Raw genomic sequence first — 18,096 nt, 5'->3', positions numbered from 1 at the left:
ACTAATTATTCTTTAATCTTTATTAGCTAAAGTTATTAGTGTACCTTACAAATTTTTTTACTTCATTACATATACAAACAACAAAAAAACAAATTAATCAATCAAATAAATCTTTTAATTATTGACAACTTTTAGTGATTAAGATTTATTTCACAACCTAACCCAGTTCTAAACTAATCTACTCTAACTGTCACTGGTTATTTCTATCTTTTCCCATGTAAGATCTAATAGTGAGCTGTGATACCAACTTGTCACGCCCCAACCTAATGACCTGCTTAGCTAATAGGATTACAACCTAATTGAAGCATCAAATCTAGATTACCGATCTTAAGAATCTCAATTACATAAACTAATCCCAAAGACAAACCCATACACTCTGATATTGTATAAATGAAGATCTCTTGAGTGATATGAATATAATAATGTGTTTTTTTATAGATTAACAAAAAATATACATAAAAGATAAACAAACATCTTCAGTTCGCTAAAACTTTAAGCTACGAAAACAGATATCTTCACTGCACCATTTCTTCATGTGACTGAAACTGAAGTGGGAACAAGTGAGCACATCGTCCCAAAGGGGTGCCCAGTGGAAACATATAACTCTCAAGTAATCACTTAAAAACTATGAAGCGATAAACAATTTAAGTACAACAATATAGAAAAACAATTAACATAACATACACCAAACACTGATCACAACATCGAGAATATGAAATCAAGAAGAAAAGACATAATGAAATCTCATGCTACACTTTCTACAAACAATCAGATATAACATGCACTTGTGTAATTTCCCCAGATAGAATATTGTATATATAGTATCGCACATCTCGCACTACTAATAATATCACACATCTCGCGCTACTTAAGGCAATATAAAATATGTAAATGAATATTGCACATCTCGCGCTACTAATAATACTGCACATCTCGCACTACTCAACTTAGCAAGGATCTGTGAGGATACACAAGCACTCCTAGCGGGGAAATTAAACAATGCATATCACATCTCATACTCATCCAATTGTACAACAAACATGCTCGCAGATAGTAAAGACACCTTTTTATTATCTATCTTTAGCACATCTAAAGGTTTACTAATCAATTGGATTGATTCTATAGTCCATTAGCTAAGTTTTATGAATATCTACAGCTTTGTAGAAGAAACCAAAGGCTAATTCAATTTTCTCACGGTAGACATCACCACCAATTGTTTATTCTTGAGAACCTTCTCTTCTGACTAAACCAACTCATCTACCGCTACACAATTTTCGTTTTTGATTCTGCATATCATCCTTATAATGCGTTTGAACAACCCAATCAAAGTATAACAACGTATGAAGATCAGGGTTATGAAGAATCGAGAGATCCATGGTTGTCGCAGTTACCGGATCCATATAACTAAAATGTTTGAACGGATAGTTTTGTCGAATTTTGTAACGACTTGTTTTAATCATAACCACTAGTTTTTTATTTTATATATAACGGCTAGTTTTTTTGTTTTATATGTATTGGTTATTTTTACCGTATAACGACTAGTGTTTTGAATCCTATATGCTCTTTTCATTTTTCTATATGTAACAATTCATTTTCCAAATGCAGTTCTCCAAATATTGTATTTTATTAGTTTAAAAAAATGCGATTCAGCAAAGAAGAAGATGTTGCTCTTGTGCAAGCATGGATTCATGTAAAAATCAATCATGTTATCTCAGGTCATGCCAGTAGCCAGTTCTGGATTAATGTATTTGAAGCTTTTCATAACATATCCGGAAATCCAAATGCGAGAAATAAAGGAGGTCTTAAAGCTAGGTTCAACGTTATCAACAGGAAGGTCATCACTTTTGTCACAATTTAGGCTGAAGTTAACATACGCAATTGTTTGTACCGTGTATAAAATACACGGGAGGCCCGCAAATCAATACAAGAAGCCATGCAAGGAAGGTTAATGCCAGGAGTTATGCATGGCAGATTAATGCAGGAGGTTTCATGCAAAATTAATTCTAGGAGGCATGCAAGGGAAGTAAATACCATTTATGTATACTCACAATGAGGGTAAGACTGGAGTTCAGAATTGTATAAATAGAGGGAATGTAATCCTGATAGGGAGGGAAAAAGGGGAGAGGTAGCTGGTAGAGGAAAAATCCCATGTAATTCTATTATCAATAAAAAATCACTCCCCAAGGGGATTCGTCCGTGGATGTAGGCAAACCATGCCGAACCACGTTAAACTCGTGTCTCTCCTCTTTATGCTATTTCATGTTTTTAACCTTGTTTTCTTCATTATCACCAAAATCATCGTGTTTAGTGCCTGGAAATAATTCTTGGTGCAAACAACAATCCTGGAATGATGTATGAAGAACGGGTAAGAATTTTATAAGATACATCATTTTTTCCTATATTTGAACTATTCTAAGTTATGTTTCTCTTTTAAAATTTCACAAAAGTGCTGCTCGTTTAGACTATCTTGACCATACAAACAACAATTTTGCTCATGATGAATACTATCATCTCTTGAAAGCAAGTTTTGAGCCATACAATCCCGATGAAATATAGCTATATCAATAGAGTCTTTTATCGCCCGGATGTTCATGCATCAGACGTTAATCAAGTCTTTGGATCTACAATCCTGAAGAATGATTATATTTGAATGTAATATCTTATATTTATGTAATCTTCTATCTTTATGTGTGTTCATGCATCAGATGTTAATCAACTCTTCGGCTCTACAATCCTGATGAATGATTATATTTGAATGTAATATCCTATATTTATATAATCATTTATCTTTATGTGTGTCCATGCATCAGATGTTAATCAAGTCTGCGGCTCCACAACCCTGAAGAATGATTATATTTGAATTTAATATCTTATATGTATGCAATCTTTTATCTTTATGTGTTCATGCAATCTAGATATGATATTTAAAAAAGTTTAATTAAAGTTTAGCATAACTTAAATTGAAATTCTACAAAATAGACAACAAGATTACAACTATTGAATAAAAATCTAAATCACTCTTCATAGTAATCACGGTTGCACTTAGCACGTGCAAAAAGCCTTTAAACCCATAGGTGACTCTAGTGGACGGGTTATAGTCTCGTGAGAGTTTACGTAGAAATTTACCCACAAAATCTACACAAACATTTTCAATCTTCATTGGATGAACCTGAGGAATTGTCAGGTGATTCATACTCCGGGATTTTGGATATCATGAAATTATAGCTTTCATCAAATGTGAATACTTCCCCCTTTTCTTCCAAATAGCGCGCTTTAACCAGTTCGTGCTACAACAACACAACACAATATACTTATTATTATAATGGAAAATCAATCAATTTATCTCTCTTCGAAAATAACTCTAAAATACTTACAAATTATTGAGGGGACAAGCTACTATGACTAGCATCGAATATCTGTTGTTACATAGCTATAAAATCACATACGCCTTTCTAGATAATTTGGTATCTGTCATGAATTTGTTGAAGACTTCTTCTCTTTAGATTCCCATAATCTCGCCTATATTGGTTATATATCTTCTCCCAAAAGGTTTCGGGCTCTTCCGTTACAGGAGAGAGATTTACAACTCGACTTTCGGTGTACCATGCTTTGATGATGGCCAAATCTTCAGTTGAATAAAATGATCTCATTCTTGTGTTTGTATTTAGAGGTATGAAGAGGGTTAGAAAGAGCAGATTATGAGCTTTGAAAATTGTATGAAAATAGGTGTTTGTATTTAGAGGTACGATGAAGCTTATGACAATTTATAATACTCATTGAAAGTAGCCATTAGAAAGTAGTCGTTGGTAGTTCAAAATAAAATTCAAATTATCATAACAAGAAATATATAAATTAATATTATTGAGAAAAAGGAAACACATTACTTAAATAAAAAACAATGAAACTAAGTTATTTAAAATAAAAATCTAAACTCAATAATTTAAAACTAACAAACTTTTAATTAAAATAGAACTGATTATGTCATTGCCTCTCCAATTGCTTATCTAATATAGCTTTCTGTTTTAATCAAAAGTATATTTTTTGCATTTGGAGCCAGCGAATCAATATTCATTTGCATTATTTCCCTTTCATTTCTCTCTCGATTATGTTTAATTTGTTGTTGTGTTGTTGCTAGCAACCTTTTCATAATTTCGTTTTTTGTTGCTGACGAGGTGAGACTGTCATTCGGGATTCTTTTAGATAATCAACAAGTTTAGTGCCTGCGTCGCTCATTTGGGAATCACGCGATGAGGAAGTAGCGGGTGTTCTTGGTCCAGGGCCTCTTTTTATAACTGTGACTTTTTTCGCAGCTCTTGACTTGCGTTTATCATTTTTTAATCCACCAAACAACGATCCAGGTGTTGTAGTTGGGTTCGTACTAGGAGTATATCCTTGTGGAAAAGTGATACCGCAAGGGACATTAAAAGCGTTTGGAGATTGATTTACAAATGGAGGTTCGACAAATTCGCTTGAAGATGGATTCTGAGAAGATGGGGTTTGAGTAGAAAACATATTTGAGATATTTCTAGGATATTGAGATGACAGAGGACACACATCCTGATCCATATCTTCATCCTCATCGGCTTGTACATTTACAACATCTTTAAGCATCTCATACTCAACATCGCGAGAAAATATTTTTTTTTGTGTATTTCAATATAATTTCTTCTCACCATTACATTCTACATCAATGCAAACAAACCATAATAAGATATACATAAACTAAATTATTTACAAACAAAATATACAACAACTATAGTGAACATATTTAACATATGCCCAAGATGCAACACAGATCCAGAATTGGAAAGTCACCTTCTAATTCATTGTCCAACAACAACTAATTCATGGAACATCTTATTCAATCAACTTACAAATTCACCAAACTCCAATCCCCTACCAGCTTTCACCTTAACACCTCAAACAACCATTTCCCTTTCAACAACCTGCGTCAACATCTGTAATATCCTCTTTTTGTTTTCTATTATGGACCTTATGGCTGGCTAGGAATGATCTAATATACCAACAAAAACAAACAACTTCAGAAGAAATCCTAGTCTGGGCACAAAAACTGCAACAAGAATACTACGGGCTCTACACTCTTCTCCACCAATCATTCCAGGAGATACACCGATATTTAACCACCCAATAAGAGATAAAAGGATATCAACAATATCGGTAGGATGGTCCATTCCAAACATGAACTGGATCAAGATTAACACTGATGGAGCTGCCAGTGGTCATCCAGGATTTGCAGGGGCAGGGTTCATTTGCAGAGATTCAAAAGCACGAACATTATTGGCTCCAGTTCAACCACTAGGAATTACAACTGTATTAACTGCGGAAACTTGGGCTATGCTTTTGGCTTCAAGAACAACAACAAAAAAACAATGGCCAAAAGTTCTCTTCGAAACCGACTCAGAAAACCTACTGCGCTTCATCACTTCCTCTACCCCCCCACCTTGGCACATATCAGGAATGATTAAGGAAATAAAATTTAGATTTCATCAGATCCCGCAGGCTGCTATTCAACACAACTATAGAGAATGAAATTAAGCAGCCGACGGGTTGGCCAATCATGCGGCGGATGGAAGTCAGACAGGAAGTTCATCAACCAAAATATGGGACCAGGCAATCCCATCTTTTATTAATCAAATTTTATTTCATGATTCCATGGGTACCACATACCCACGACAAATTGTAAATTAATCTCTTTTAATAAGATGTATGCTTCAAAAAAAAAAAAAAGATAACATACCCAATTATTAGAGTCCAAGCCCGGATTACTTGCAGTGACTCTTGCAACATATTCAGAAAATTTCTCCACTTCCGATTTGATTATGCTAAACCTTTTACGAACACTTTTTACAATACGCTTATATGGATTCCCACCACAAGCTTCTAGATTTTTTTCAAAAAGGGTTTCATAAAACTTATTCTTATCTTCAAAACTATTTTCATCTAGACTACAAAACGTAGTAACAATGTGAACATCTTCCAAGCTAGTAAATCTCGCTCTATGTTTGCTTCTTTCTTTTTGAGTTTGCGACATTATTATGAGCAAAAAAATGATAGTTTGAGAGATTTGAGTGGAAAAAACAAGGTGAATGAAGAGGATTTGAAGTGATTTGAATAGAGAATTAGAGTTGTATTTATAGAGGATTTTTGATAAGTTTTTGAAAAAATAACCGTTGGGATCTGAAGGTGGAGAAGATAGAGCTGTTGTGAATGATGGATGGTTATGATTGGGTGTGAGAGAAGTGTAATCGAAAAAAGGTCAAAAAAAATATTAGGAAACAGATACTCAGTTTCCGTACGTAAGAATTTTACACAGAAACTTATTTCCCTTCCCTACTACTTGGATCAGATCTGAAATGTAGGGAAGGGATATCCCTTCTAAGTAGGGATATGGAAGATCATAATAGATGGATTTTGAGGTTTTTCCTTACATTTAGGGGATAGGGAAGGAAATTGTGCACCATAGTGTTTGGTCTAAGAGATATAGATTTGAACTGCTCCGGTCTCCACTAAGAAAATTTAATAAATTACGTTCTCCACTAAGAAAATTTGATAAATTACATTATGAAGATAAATATAAGAGACGATATATTTTTTTAGGGTTGCCAATGAAGCTTCCAGGATCGCGACGTGCGAAGAGTTTGTGTTTGTAAGGGTAATTCAGGCGGAGTTAGAAAATTTTAAAATTTGATCCTAGTTACTATAACTAGTCGACTACGATTTTCGCTTTCCTCGTATTACATTTTTTTTTTTGAAACGTGCATTTTATTAATAAAAAATTAGGCTACAATTTAATTAATATTTACTATAAAGATTACATCTTGCTCTCCCTTTATCAAATCTTTCCGTTTTAAGAAATTTAATGAATATTTACTATAAAGAAAGAAAAAATAGAAAAAAAGAAGAAGAAGAAAACAGCTTCTCAAACACAGACCTCTCACTCTCCGCGCCACTGTCCGTCTGTCCTCCTCCAGTCTAAAATCCAAATGATAAGAAATTAAATCCAAACGACGTTGAGAAAGTACGTGTGGATCTAAAGGTGCCACTCATGATACCTCTACTACCAACAATACGTTTTCAATCAAAACCACTCTTCTCCTTTTCTCTCTCATCCTCCTCTGTTTTGTAGTTTAACTCTCCAGACATTGTTATCGATTTGATCTAAAAGACTAAAACCCCTATTGTATATCATTAACAACCCTTTCATTATTTTCAAGTATATACATTTTTCAAATAAAACTTATTCTTTCTTCTTCTGATATATATAGCTATTAGTATGTTTTTGAACTGCGTCTTCATTAAAAAGAACATATTTGGTGTTGTGTTGTCCAGTTTGTAATCTTTTGGACGCTGAGTATTTATTTATAATGATGTCTTTGACATGTCAAAACATCGGTCGGGCTCGGTACGATATGGTTTCCTGTGGGTGTTCTTCTTCATCTTCTTTTTCTAAGAAGAATTTGATTAAGACAAGTATTAATCTTAATAAAGGATTTGAATTGCACAAGTTCAAGTTCGTTAGCAGTAAACGGGATGTTTCTCTCTTCGGAAAAAAAGCTTTTTCGACAAAGTCTCCTGAAGCATTGCTTAATGGTAATGTAGTCTTTAGTTATTTCGGTACAGCTTACTAAGTGTTCGTTATTTTGACTCAGAGGCTTATGCTTGAAATTTCTAATAGGTTTGAATTAATTGTTTTCTTAGTGGTTCCTCAAGGTCCTGCATCAGTGTTTGAGCCTAATTCTAGTGACCGGATTTTGGTGTCATCTCTATTAGAAGTGGTTGCTGAGGATCTTCTAACTTTAAACAAGAACTTACAGTCGGTGAGTATCTGTTGACATCAGTTTAATTTCGTAAAAATCTAAGTGAACTGAGCTTCGTAGCGAGTTCTATTCTTCTTCTTTCTTTTCCGGGTATTTTATATAATCTACCATGATTTAGGATTCTTTTCTACCTACATCAACAAGGTTGAAATTGCTGTATTGTGCTCTTCATAGTTTATAGTGTGGTAGGTGCAACCCATGTCACGGCCACCCGATTGAAGCCTTATCCTTATTAATTTCAATCTCATCATCCATGGAAAACACACATAAACCTTCCTATTTTATTTTACAGATTAACCTAATTAAGTCGATGTGCTCCCTGTCTCCAGTTTGCCATCTGGTGTTCTTACTTCTTGTTGGTGAACTCCTGAACTTATAATCACATCAATGCCATGGTCAATAATGTGTTTGAAGAAAAGCAGTCAGGAAATTTTTTGGATGAGGTTTCAAGATTTTTCAAGATCCCAAGTAGTTCCATGGTTACTTTATAACTAGTCCCTACTAATAGTAGGAAATCGGTTCCAATGAAAACTTTCTTTCGAAAATGCACTCTTTTGTTAAAGGTTTCCACAATTTAACTTTGTGTTAGCTTGTATTCAACTTATTGAGAGATTAATAATAATATTTATATCTGAATGTTCTAAGATGAAATTTCTCAACTCTTGTCTGCTAAAGAGCCGAACATCTTAAGCAGTCTTCCATTTTGCGTACGGATAAATGATTCTTTAGATAACATATCGCAGAAGGAATTTCTATTTGCATTTTTGCTTACTGTATTTGAGGGCAAACTTAGTATCTAACTAAAGATGTATGTTAGATTGTTGGTGCAGAAAACCCGGTTCTGATGTCTGCAGCTGAGCAAATATTTGGTGCTGGTGGAAAAAGAATGAGGCCAGCTTTAGTATTCCTAGTGGCAAGAGCTACTGCACAGATAGCAGAGTTAAAGTAAGTATCTTAAAGTTAGGGGGGATGGCAAAAATATCCTTTTTTTATTTGCAGAAGCAGTCTTTCTGTCCCTATTTCCCTAATGGTCAAATATGTCCGTGGTGGTTCAAGTTGGCTTGATGGTGGGTCATTTTGATCCTTAAAAACAGAGACAAAAGGGCCTAACCTGCAAATAAGCGTGTATTTGTTGTCATTCCCGTTAAATTTTGTATTTCATGCAAGAGTTAATTATGCATGCTAGGTAATCTTAGCCTGATTTACTGTTAACTTTAATGTACTTTATCAGGGAACTTACCTCAGAACATAGACGCCTAGCAGAAATCATTGAAATGATTCATACGGCAAGTTTAATTCACGATGATGTATTAGATGACAGTGATATGCGAAGAGGTATTCCTTCCTCATATACGTCCTTTCTAATCTGCTTCAAAATAATGGAGTATTGACTGTACCCAAATTTAGTAAGAGTGTCATAAAATAAATTATAGTGATCAAGTTTGTAAAACTATCCATGCTCTGAATAATTTTGTGTATTGATCATGTTTTTAGCAAATTTGCTTAGTTCATCTGAACAAAAAAGTATTCTTCTTGATTATTGAGTGAAATAAAAAGTTTCTGATGATCATTTTTAAAGCAGGAAAGGACACCATTCACCAGCTATATGGTACTAGGGTTGCAATCCTAGCGGGAGATTTCATGTTTGCGCAGTCATCATGGTACCTTGCGAATCTTGAAAACATTGAAGTTATTAAGCTCATCAGTCAGGTACGCAAGGAAAAAACTGCAAGGCATGCATGTTAGTTAGTATATAAATTTCTTCACCCTGTAAATTTAACGCAGTGAAATAAATCTCTCAATTTTGGTTGGTTGTTCCTGTGTTTTTATAGAAAAGAATTCTAGTTACACCATTAAAGAAACAACCGACCAAAAAATTGTGGGTGCTGTTAACTGATGATTATTCATGAGCAAAACCATTCTCGATATTTATTTATTCCTCTATCTGATTATGTTTGAGAACTATTCGTAGGTAATTAAAGATTTCGCAAGTGGTGAAATAAGGCAAGCATCTAGTCTCTTTGACTGTGATGTCACTCTTGAAGAATATTTGATCAAAAGTTACTTTAAAACAGCTTCCTTGATTGCAGCGAGCACAAAAGGTGCTGCAATTTTCAGTGGAGTTGAAAGAAACATCTGTGAGCAAATGTACGAATACGGAAAAAATTTAGGTCTCTCATTCCAAGTCGTGGATGACATTTTGGATTTCACACAATCGGCAGAACAGCTAGGGAAACCTGCTGGACTTGATTTGGCTAAGGGGAACCTTACTGCACCCGTGATTTTCGCCTTAGAAAGAGAACCAAAGCTTAGAGAGATTATAGATTCTGAATTCAGTGAAGATGGTTCTTTTAATAAAGCAGTTGAGTTAATCATAAAATGTGAAGGAATCAAGAGAGCTCAAGAACTAGCAAAAGAAAAGGCTAATTTAGCCATTCAAAACTTGCAATGCCTTCCATTAGGTGAATTTAGGTCTTCACTCGAGGGGATGGTGATGTATAATTTAGAGCGAATTGATTAGATGTAAAAAGAACCAGGGAATTCAATTCAATTCAATTTAGTTGCTGGTGATATTGGGTGCTGAAGTGCTATTGCATTGGCTTGAGTACTATCAGAAAGGGTGAAGCTACACACAACATATATATATATTCTTACAGACATGTAGGTATTGGGTGCCAATGGAACACTATAACAAATCTACTGTCTGTGTACAACATTTTGCCGATGTTAGCGAAATGGACAATACTTGTTGTAATGTAACATTTGTTATTTGTAAGTTTAGTACCACTTACTGTTGAAATCACAAGTTTTGGGAAACCTTCAGATTTATAGAACACAATGGAATTGATTTTATTTTTTTGATAAAAGGCACAGATTAAATAGAAAGGTTTTGTACATCAGAGGTTAGTGTAGGAACTAATTATAGAGGTGGGTGTAACCACCATTCATGAACTAAACAACGCAAACGAGCATATTTAGCTAAGAGACATGCAAGCTTACTCGGCATACTAGGAGCATATATACACAAGGCCAACTAGGATTAAGCGGGGTCCAAGAGCATAGCTTAGTGGTATCCCATCAATTCTAGTAAAGAGGAAGATAGGGGTTCAATCAAATCAATCCCTATTGTAAGGGTTTGTATTTGTATAGAACGATTTTGGTGGGGTTGGGTCTGGCAGTGGGGTCAGTCATTCTGAAATTGTGTACGCAAACTGACTTCTGATTTTTTTGCTTCCAGAAGTCAAAAAACAACTTCTAGATGTGTATCCAAACATTATATAAGGATTAACAACTTCTTACATCGTTGAATAAGAGTCGAACTTTACCATTGACGAAGATGAGAAGTTTGCTGAAGAGATAAGTAGACAACCATATCATCAGTTTCAAGGAAAAGATTCTGGAGAGAACTATCATGACGCCAATTCGCAGCAGTCCGAAGTGCCAAAGATTCAACCTGATGTTGAGACATAACATTAGTAACATTAGATTTTGCTGCCAAAAAGTGGCCACCAATATGCCTATTTCTGCAAGAGAACTAGAGTCAGTAAAAGATGTATCAATGTTTGGTTTTATAAAGCCAAGAGAGGTTGATTGCCAATGCATATGTTGTGGATGTATTTTAGTATGTATAGAAGTAGCGGGAATTCTTATAGATGGGAGATGGTTTTGAGAAGCATATATGTCTAAATTTGGTTATTAAGCGACTTAGGATTCATAGCATGGCCTTGAAAGGTATCAGATATCTGGTTTTCTAAACCAGCCACGTATTGTTGAGTAAATCATGAGTTGAAGAAGTATAATAAAATTGTAGCAGACTTTGTAGATGACAAAATATAACATCTACCTTACAAATGACAGCTGTAAGGTCCTAGAGCAGGATGCAAAGATAGAGCACCCATCAAGACAAGAAGAACGAGTCTCTAGCTCGAGCTCAACCTGTAAATTATAACACAATCACGTGCGAGACTTGATGATTAATACCGTGACACGAGCAAGACATGCTCGAGAAAGAAGCGAAGACAAAGACCAAGGGATGTAAGGAGCCAAGACCTGGAGAGCGAGAACTAAAAAAGATTTCCGGACGAGGAGTTCTTTTTTTCTTTTTGGAAAGGAGGGGAGGTCAAGGAGACCCCAACCAGAACAAAAAAAAACAGTAAAAGAGAGAGGGAAAAAAAAACCTAAACTTCTTGAGAGTAGCAAGGTTAGCTTCCCATCAGATACAATCATACGCCTTTCTGAGATCAATATTTAGGGCACATCTGGTAGATCCGTTGTCTTTGTGGTAGTTGCGAAGGAGTATATTGATAGGTATCTTAAACACCTTGATATTTATATATTGTTTATGCTTTCTTTTCTAGTTTTATTGTAAATTGCGTATCTTATGTTTACTTTTGAGTGTTTAGGTACTTTGGAGTCATTAGGAGCAAAAGAAGGAGAAATCATTCATTTGGAGAGAAAAGGGCAAAAAGGTCAATCACAAGTGAGTTACATTTGGAGACGGCTAAGGTTGCACAAGACGGAAGTGAAGAGTAAACTTTCAGTTTCCCATAACTAACAGTTGAGTAGAAAGAAAATTAGGCTGATGGTTATCTGGAACTGACATGCCAAACAAGTTAAGGTGGCCCTTATCCTATCGCTGGGGCGTGTAAACCCAATTTCTTTCACAAAACCTGAATTTCAGTGAAGAAATCATTCTTCTTCTCTGCCCATAAGTGATGGCGGCTCCATTAGAGATGGGAAGAGAGACTCAGAAATTGAGAGAAGGAGGAACAAGTAGAGCTTCTGATAGATAATCAGATCGAGAATCAAATAGAAAAACCAAGAATAAAGAAGGAATTAGAAGATGGTGTATCCGCTTCTTGAATTTTTACAGAAAAGAAATTAGGGTAAGAACTCGGCTGGGTTTTCATTTGAGAGTAATTAGGTTACGAAGATGGGGGTTTGAGTTAGAATTTGAATATGGTGGATTTGTTCTTGTCAATTGAAACATCAGAAGGAAAATTAGAATGAAGTCTAGGGTTTGTACCTCGAAATGGAATTAGTGATGGAATGGGTTTGCTTGAAATAATTTGAATTAGAGATTTGATGATAAATGGTGTTGTTGGTTTGATGGCTAGATGAGAAAGCGATTTCAGATGGGTCTGTTGAATTAAACAGGGAAGAGATGAAGAAAGTAGGTTAAGCAACCCATATCTTTAACAACAAACTCCTTACTCAAATATGAGATTAGCTCATCACATACATCATTATTAGATATGGATATTGTTATGTCATCCACATAAATTATCACATATATAGTGAATGAAGACTCTTTATTAATGAATAAAGAGTTGTCAGATATATAACCTGCAAATCCCAGCCTTATGAGATAAGTACTTAGCCGTGAGAAACAAGCACGTGGTGCTTGTTTAAGCCCGTATATGGACTTATGCAACTTACACACATGATGAGGTTTCTCAGGATCTATATATCCTGGTGGTTGCTTCATGAATACCTCCTCTTCTAATACCCCATGCAGAAATGCATTCTGAACATCTAATTATATTGACGAGGTTTCCAATTATGTTGAATGGAAAGTGATAAAACTTCTTGAATAATGCACAATTTTATGGCAGGGATGAAAGTTTCCCCATAATCAACCCCTTCTTACTGATTGAAACCTTTGGCAACTAAACGAGATTTATATTTAGCAAACGTTCCATCTTGGTTGCACTTCACCCGGAACACCCCATTTAGAGCCTACCACATTCATTCCATCTTTGTATGGTACCTTATGATAAGCACGTAAGTGCAACGCATTTTTATCCATAACTACATTAGATGTGACTCATTTTATCATTAATAACTTCTATGTAGGTGTTTTTGGGCAATAAACATTTTTGGAAAAATTCGCTCGAAAAGTTGTTAAAGGCACCCCTGGAGGACATTTGCTAAACGGACCCCTACTTTGGATAACAGGAACCTCAATTGCTAAGCGGCACCCACATGCTATTCACACCCGTCACAGGATAAGGGGCATCTCTCCTTCGTTTGAAAATTCATTTCCGGCGGGAAAAAATCAGCTGAAAGTTTTGGTTACTGCGAGATTTTCTAAATTGATTCTGGCCGAGATTTATTGAGATCTTTTCGTTGGATTTGGTTGAGAAGGCCCTGTTTTAACGAAACACGGAAGGTATATGAGTTAATTTGGAAGGGGAAGAGAAGATTTCACGTAATATTCATAAACATGGAAAAGTTTCATTCTCGGGTTCACTGTGAGCTGGAATTGGAAAGTTTGGGGATCAAAGAGTCTTCTCTGTTAAAAGTTTTTCTATCTTTGGAAGTATTGACAGTTCAAAGACACATGCAGAGAGTGTGAATCATTTGATGAGTTTAATCACAAAGTGTCTGAAAATGTTAATGCATCTTTTGCATTGGGTAAGATTATTCCTAAAAAGGACATGGTGATGAAAATTCTCAGATCTCTGCCATATAGATACGATTCTAAGAAGCATGCCATCGTTGAAGGGAATAGTCTCGCAACGCTATCCAGAAATACGCTGGTTGGGAAGCTAAAGATCTTTGATCATGAGCATACGTCCAAGTCTAGTAAGGATGTTGCTTTCAAAGCATTAAAGAACACTAAATTACTTGATAAAAGTAAAAGTGTGTACATCTCTGGAGATGATCTTTCTGAGGCTGATTCATCAGATGAAGATCTTGACAAGTCAGTCTCGTTGATCACAAGACAGTTTAGGGATCTTCTTTTGAAGAGAAGTAAACGGTTCTCCAGAGATAAATCCAAGCCATCAGATAAACCTCATAATTGTGTTCCTCCTAAAAATAGGGATAATGATGAAATTGATGACGAGGATATGCCTCAGTGCTTTAAGTGTAAAGGTTTTGGTCATTTTGCAAATGAGTGTCCAAATCGAAAGAAATACATTCGGAACAAAGGTCTTGCTGCAACTCTTGATGAAATATATGACAACTATGATTCTAATGAAGAACAAAAATCAAGTGTTGCACTTGTTTGTGAAAATATTGATTTTGATAATTGCAGCAATACATACATCAATCTCGATATTCTTTCAGAAGAAAACTCAACCAATCTGGAAGATAAAATTGACCTTTCTATTGGAAACTTTGTGTATGACGTTTCAGGTACCACTATGTGTCTAGCATCCTGCACATCTCAGATGCCTGAATTATATCCAAGATTGACATGCTCATATTGTTTACTCAAAGGTAATGAACTATCAAAGTGTTACAAGTACAAACACAAATTGAGACATGTCAACAAACTTCAACGAAGAGCAAATCAACTAGCAAACAAGCTCAAACTTGCTCAAAAGACCGCTGAGGTATGTAAGATTTTATCTTCGTCTATGAAGTTAGTTTCCAAGGATAAAACAAGATCATTAGAGAAGAAAGTATGGTCCAATCGTTTTGATAGACATAGGTCTATGGGTTCCTCTCAAAAGGAACACGGTGGACAGATTGTTGTTCACCGCAACACAACTTGATTGTGTTGATTTGTATATCTTGTCTCATGTGCCTCATCAAAAGAGACAAGGTTGTGCACCTCTCAGGCTTTAGAAAAAGTTTGTTTTCTTCTTTTCTTAGTTTTGTTTTTTTGATGCAAAATTGGAATTCCCTGTCTATCAATAAAGGAGGGTTATTCTCAACAATTCTACTCTTTCTAGGGTTCAGAGTTGTGCGTGCACGAACCGGTTAAAGGTTGCGTAACCCTATATTTCTTTTTCCTTCTCTATAACTCTTCCTAAGATTACTTGTTGAGTTTAAATTGTGATTTCCTCTCACAAACCCATATTCTTATGGATACTCCAAGCATCATGTCGTCTGATGGAAAAGATGTTAGTATGATTGTTAAGCCACCAATCATGAAGGAAAAACAGAAATCTCTGTTGTCTCCAACTTTGAAAAGAAAAAGAAGGAATGCGAGGAAGCCGAGGGTTGTTACTTCAAATTCTCAGAAGTTTTCTGATGTTCTTGAAGTGTTGAAGGAGACACGAAAGGAGATTCAACAGATAAAGGATTTTGTGCTTAAGACTCATGACTTCATGAGATTCAAAAGGCCCTGGTTCGACATCAGTCAAGAAGGTTTATTGATATTAACTCCTATTTTCATGAACCTTATGTCCCTATGGCTGTTGACGACAAGGAGTTCGGGGACGATAAAGAATTCTTCAAAGGTCTTAACGTCTAGTAAATCTTCTTATGAGAATTTTATTCCTTATGTTTTAGGAAGAATAACTAGTTTTTGGAATAGCCATTATTGTGATTACACATAGATATGACCAATGTTTTCATCTTCATTGTTTTAGGTTTATTTGTTTAAATTCTAAAAAAAAATAGTTTGGAAGATGATTTTTGCAGTATTAATTTTTATGGTTTTATATATTGCAATTTGTTATGGGATATTTGTGTTTGCGTCCGTGAACTATGGTTGTCCCATACCTTGTCAAAAGTTAAGTCGTTCATATGTCTATATGCATGTATTGATAAAATAATGAATGAAATTTTGACATTACAAAAGTTAAAACCTTTTATGTCATATTTTGATGGAAGAAAAGATAAAACTTTTGTTTACGAGGATTATGTCTATTGTATGTCACTGTGCAAATAGTGATGGAAAATAGACTGAATCCTTGTCTATTCCGCAGTAGTGATCTTCCCTGATCCATATTTTTTATATATATATTGTACGGCTCCTTAAGTTCTCTTATGTTGAGCATTTCCAATTAAATTAATCATGGGTTTTCTTGTGGTTAATTTAATTGAGTATTTTGGATTCAAATTCATATTCGTATGTGATTTGTTATGTCCAAAGAAATCCTTCTTTTCTTGTGAAAGTAAGGTCGCTCTTGTTGTTCTTTCGGGAATGACATTTTATGGGGGAGAGTTCTTAATTGAACTTGTGCTTAATTTCCAAATCCTTGTGGGAGTGCGGTTGTGGAATATTATAGGGGTTATCTTGTATCTTTATGAACTCCTTGATGAAAGCATCTAGCTTCGGCTATATGATTGCATCCAAAAAGTTGATATGTGCTTTCTTTTGGTCATGAAATGTCTCTATGGAAATTTCATTAGGATCCCACTAGTTTTCGTACCTTTGCCAATTTTATTGACAGAAAGGGGGAGAATTAATGTGTAGTTCACACTACAAATACATATGGTTTTCGGATCATTAGGTAAGGGGGAGTGGTTTCCATGTGAGATGGAGTATTGACTAAGGGGGAGTGATACATATCACCATAGTATTGTTGTCGAAGTTGTGATACAATTGAACTTTGATGTTGTGTAATAATACTATGACATTGTGTAACAATGATTGAGAATTCTTGTTTTCTCATTGTTATAGCTACGGATTTTCAACAATGATGATACTGAACTTACAACCATTGAGATCATTGGAGTATTTGGAAGTGACAAAGATTTCGAGTAATGTTGAAGAACCAAGGAGATCAGACATGTGGAAGAGAAGCTACAAAAGTTTATTAATTTATATTGTATTCCATATGTATTGATAGTTTTGTCACTAAAATTGACAAAGAGGGATATTGTTAGAGCACTTCTCGGTCGAACTCGCATAAGTTGTTATATCAAGCATGTTTGTCAATATTAGTGATCAAAACTATAAGTCTTGATTTCTAGTCTACTTATAGCTAAGTCTCGGACTAGGATATAAAGTTTAGTTGAGCTCAAGAACTCCATGACGATCATCATACAAGACGAAGAACTACTCAAGGAACTGGTGGAACTCATCGACTAAAAGGTATGTGGAGACTTGAACTTATCTATCACTCAAAAGTCTATCTACCATATCTCCTATCTTGAGACAAAAGTCGTATTGCTATATAGACTTGATTATACACATTTTCTATTTCGAGCCGAGTTTATCTCGCTTATCTATTTCTCGAAATATGTGTTGGTAAGCTTTCACTTTGGCCAATTTCATCTTCACTAATGACGAAAGTCATATTAGTTTCAATTACTTAAAAATTGCTTTGGCAAAAAATGGTTTGTGAACAACAACTATATAACGTCCTGTAAGAATGTTTCAATGATTGAAATGAGAGTTTAGAATATATAACCTTGGAAGAATATAAACATTGTGTGGTAACACATAGTGTGTAAGTCCTTATTCCTTCAACCAAAGTATGCGTACTTTGTTGCTCAGGAAAACCGGAACTAAAGTCCGCGTACCAGTACGCGCACTGTCGGAAGTTCACGTCCCGTAAATTTCTGTTGGAGT

General features: G+C 35.1%; 1 protein-coding gene across 2 annotated transcripts; it reads left to right on the top strand.

Annotated features, from left to right (window-relative positions):
- Nucleotides 1-6,959: 6,959 nt before the first annotated feature.
- On the top strand, nucleotides 6,960-10,691 carry LOC113295653 (probable solanesyl-diphosphate synthase 3, chloroplastic). Of its 2 annotated transcripts, none has more exons than XM_026543984.1 (6): nucleotides 6,960-7,611; nucleotides 7,720-7,838; nucleotides 8,656-8,783; nucleotides 9,070-9,173; nucleotides 9,418-9,548; nucleotides 9,811-10,691. In XM_026543984.1, exons 1-6 carry the CDS (start codon nucleotides 7,386-7,388, stop codon nucleotides 10,357-10,359), a joined length of 1,257 nt encoding a protein of 418 aa, XP_026399769.1. In that variant the 5' UTR covers nucleotides 6,960-7,385; the 3' UTR covers nucleotides 10,360-10,691. The 2 variants fall into 2 exon arrangements, with proteins under 2 accessions (XP_026399769.1, XP_026399772.1); XM_026543987.1 differs by having other exon boundaries at nucleotides 6,967-7,611; nucleotides 9,421-9,548.
- The last annotated feature ends 7,405 nt before the right edge of the window (nucleotides 10,692-18,096 follow it).

The sequence above is a fragment of the Papaver somniferum genome, chromosome 1, assembly GCF_003573695.1.
Source record: "Papaver somniferum cultivar HN1 chromosome 1, ASM357369v1, whole genome shotgun sequence".
NCBI classification, from domain to species: domain Eukaryota; kingdom Viridiplantae; phylum Streptophyta; class Magnoliopsida; order Ranunculales; family Papaveraceae; genus Papaver; species Papaver somniferum.
The sequence above is the reverse complement of the archived record's forward strand: the minus strand, read 5'-3'. Positions and strand labels throughout refer to the sequence as shown.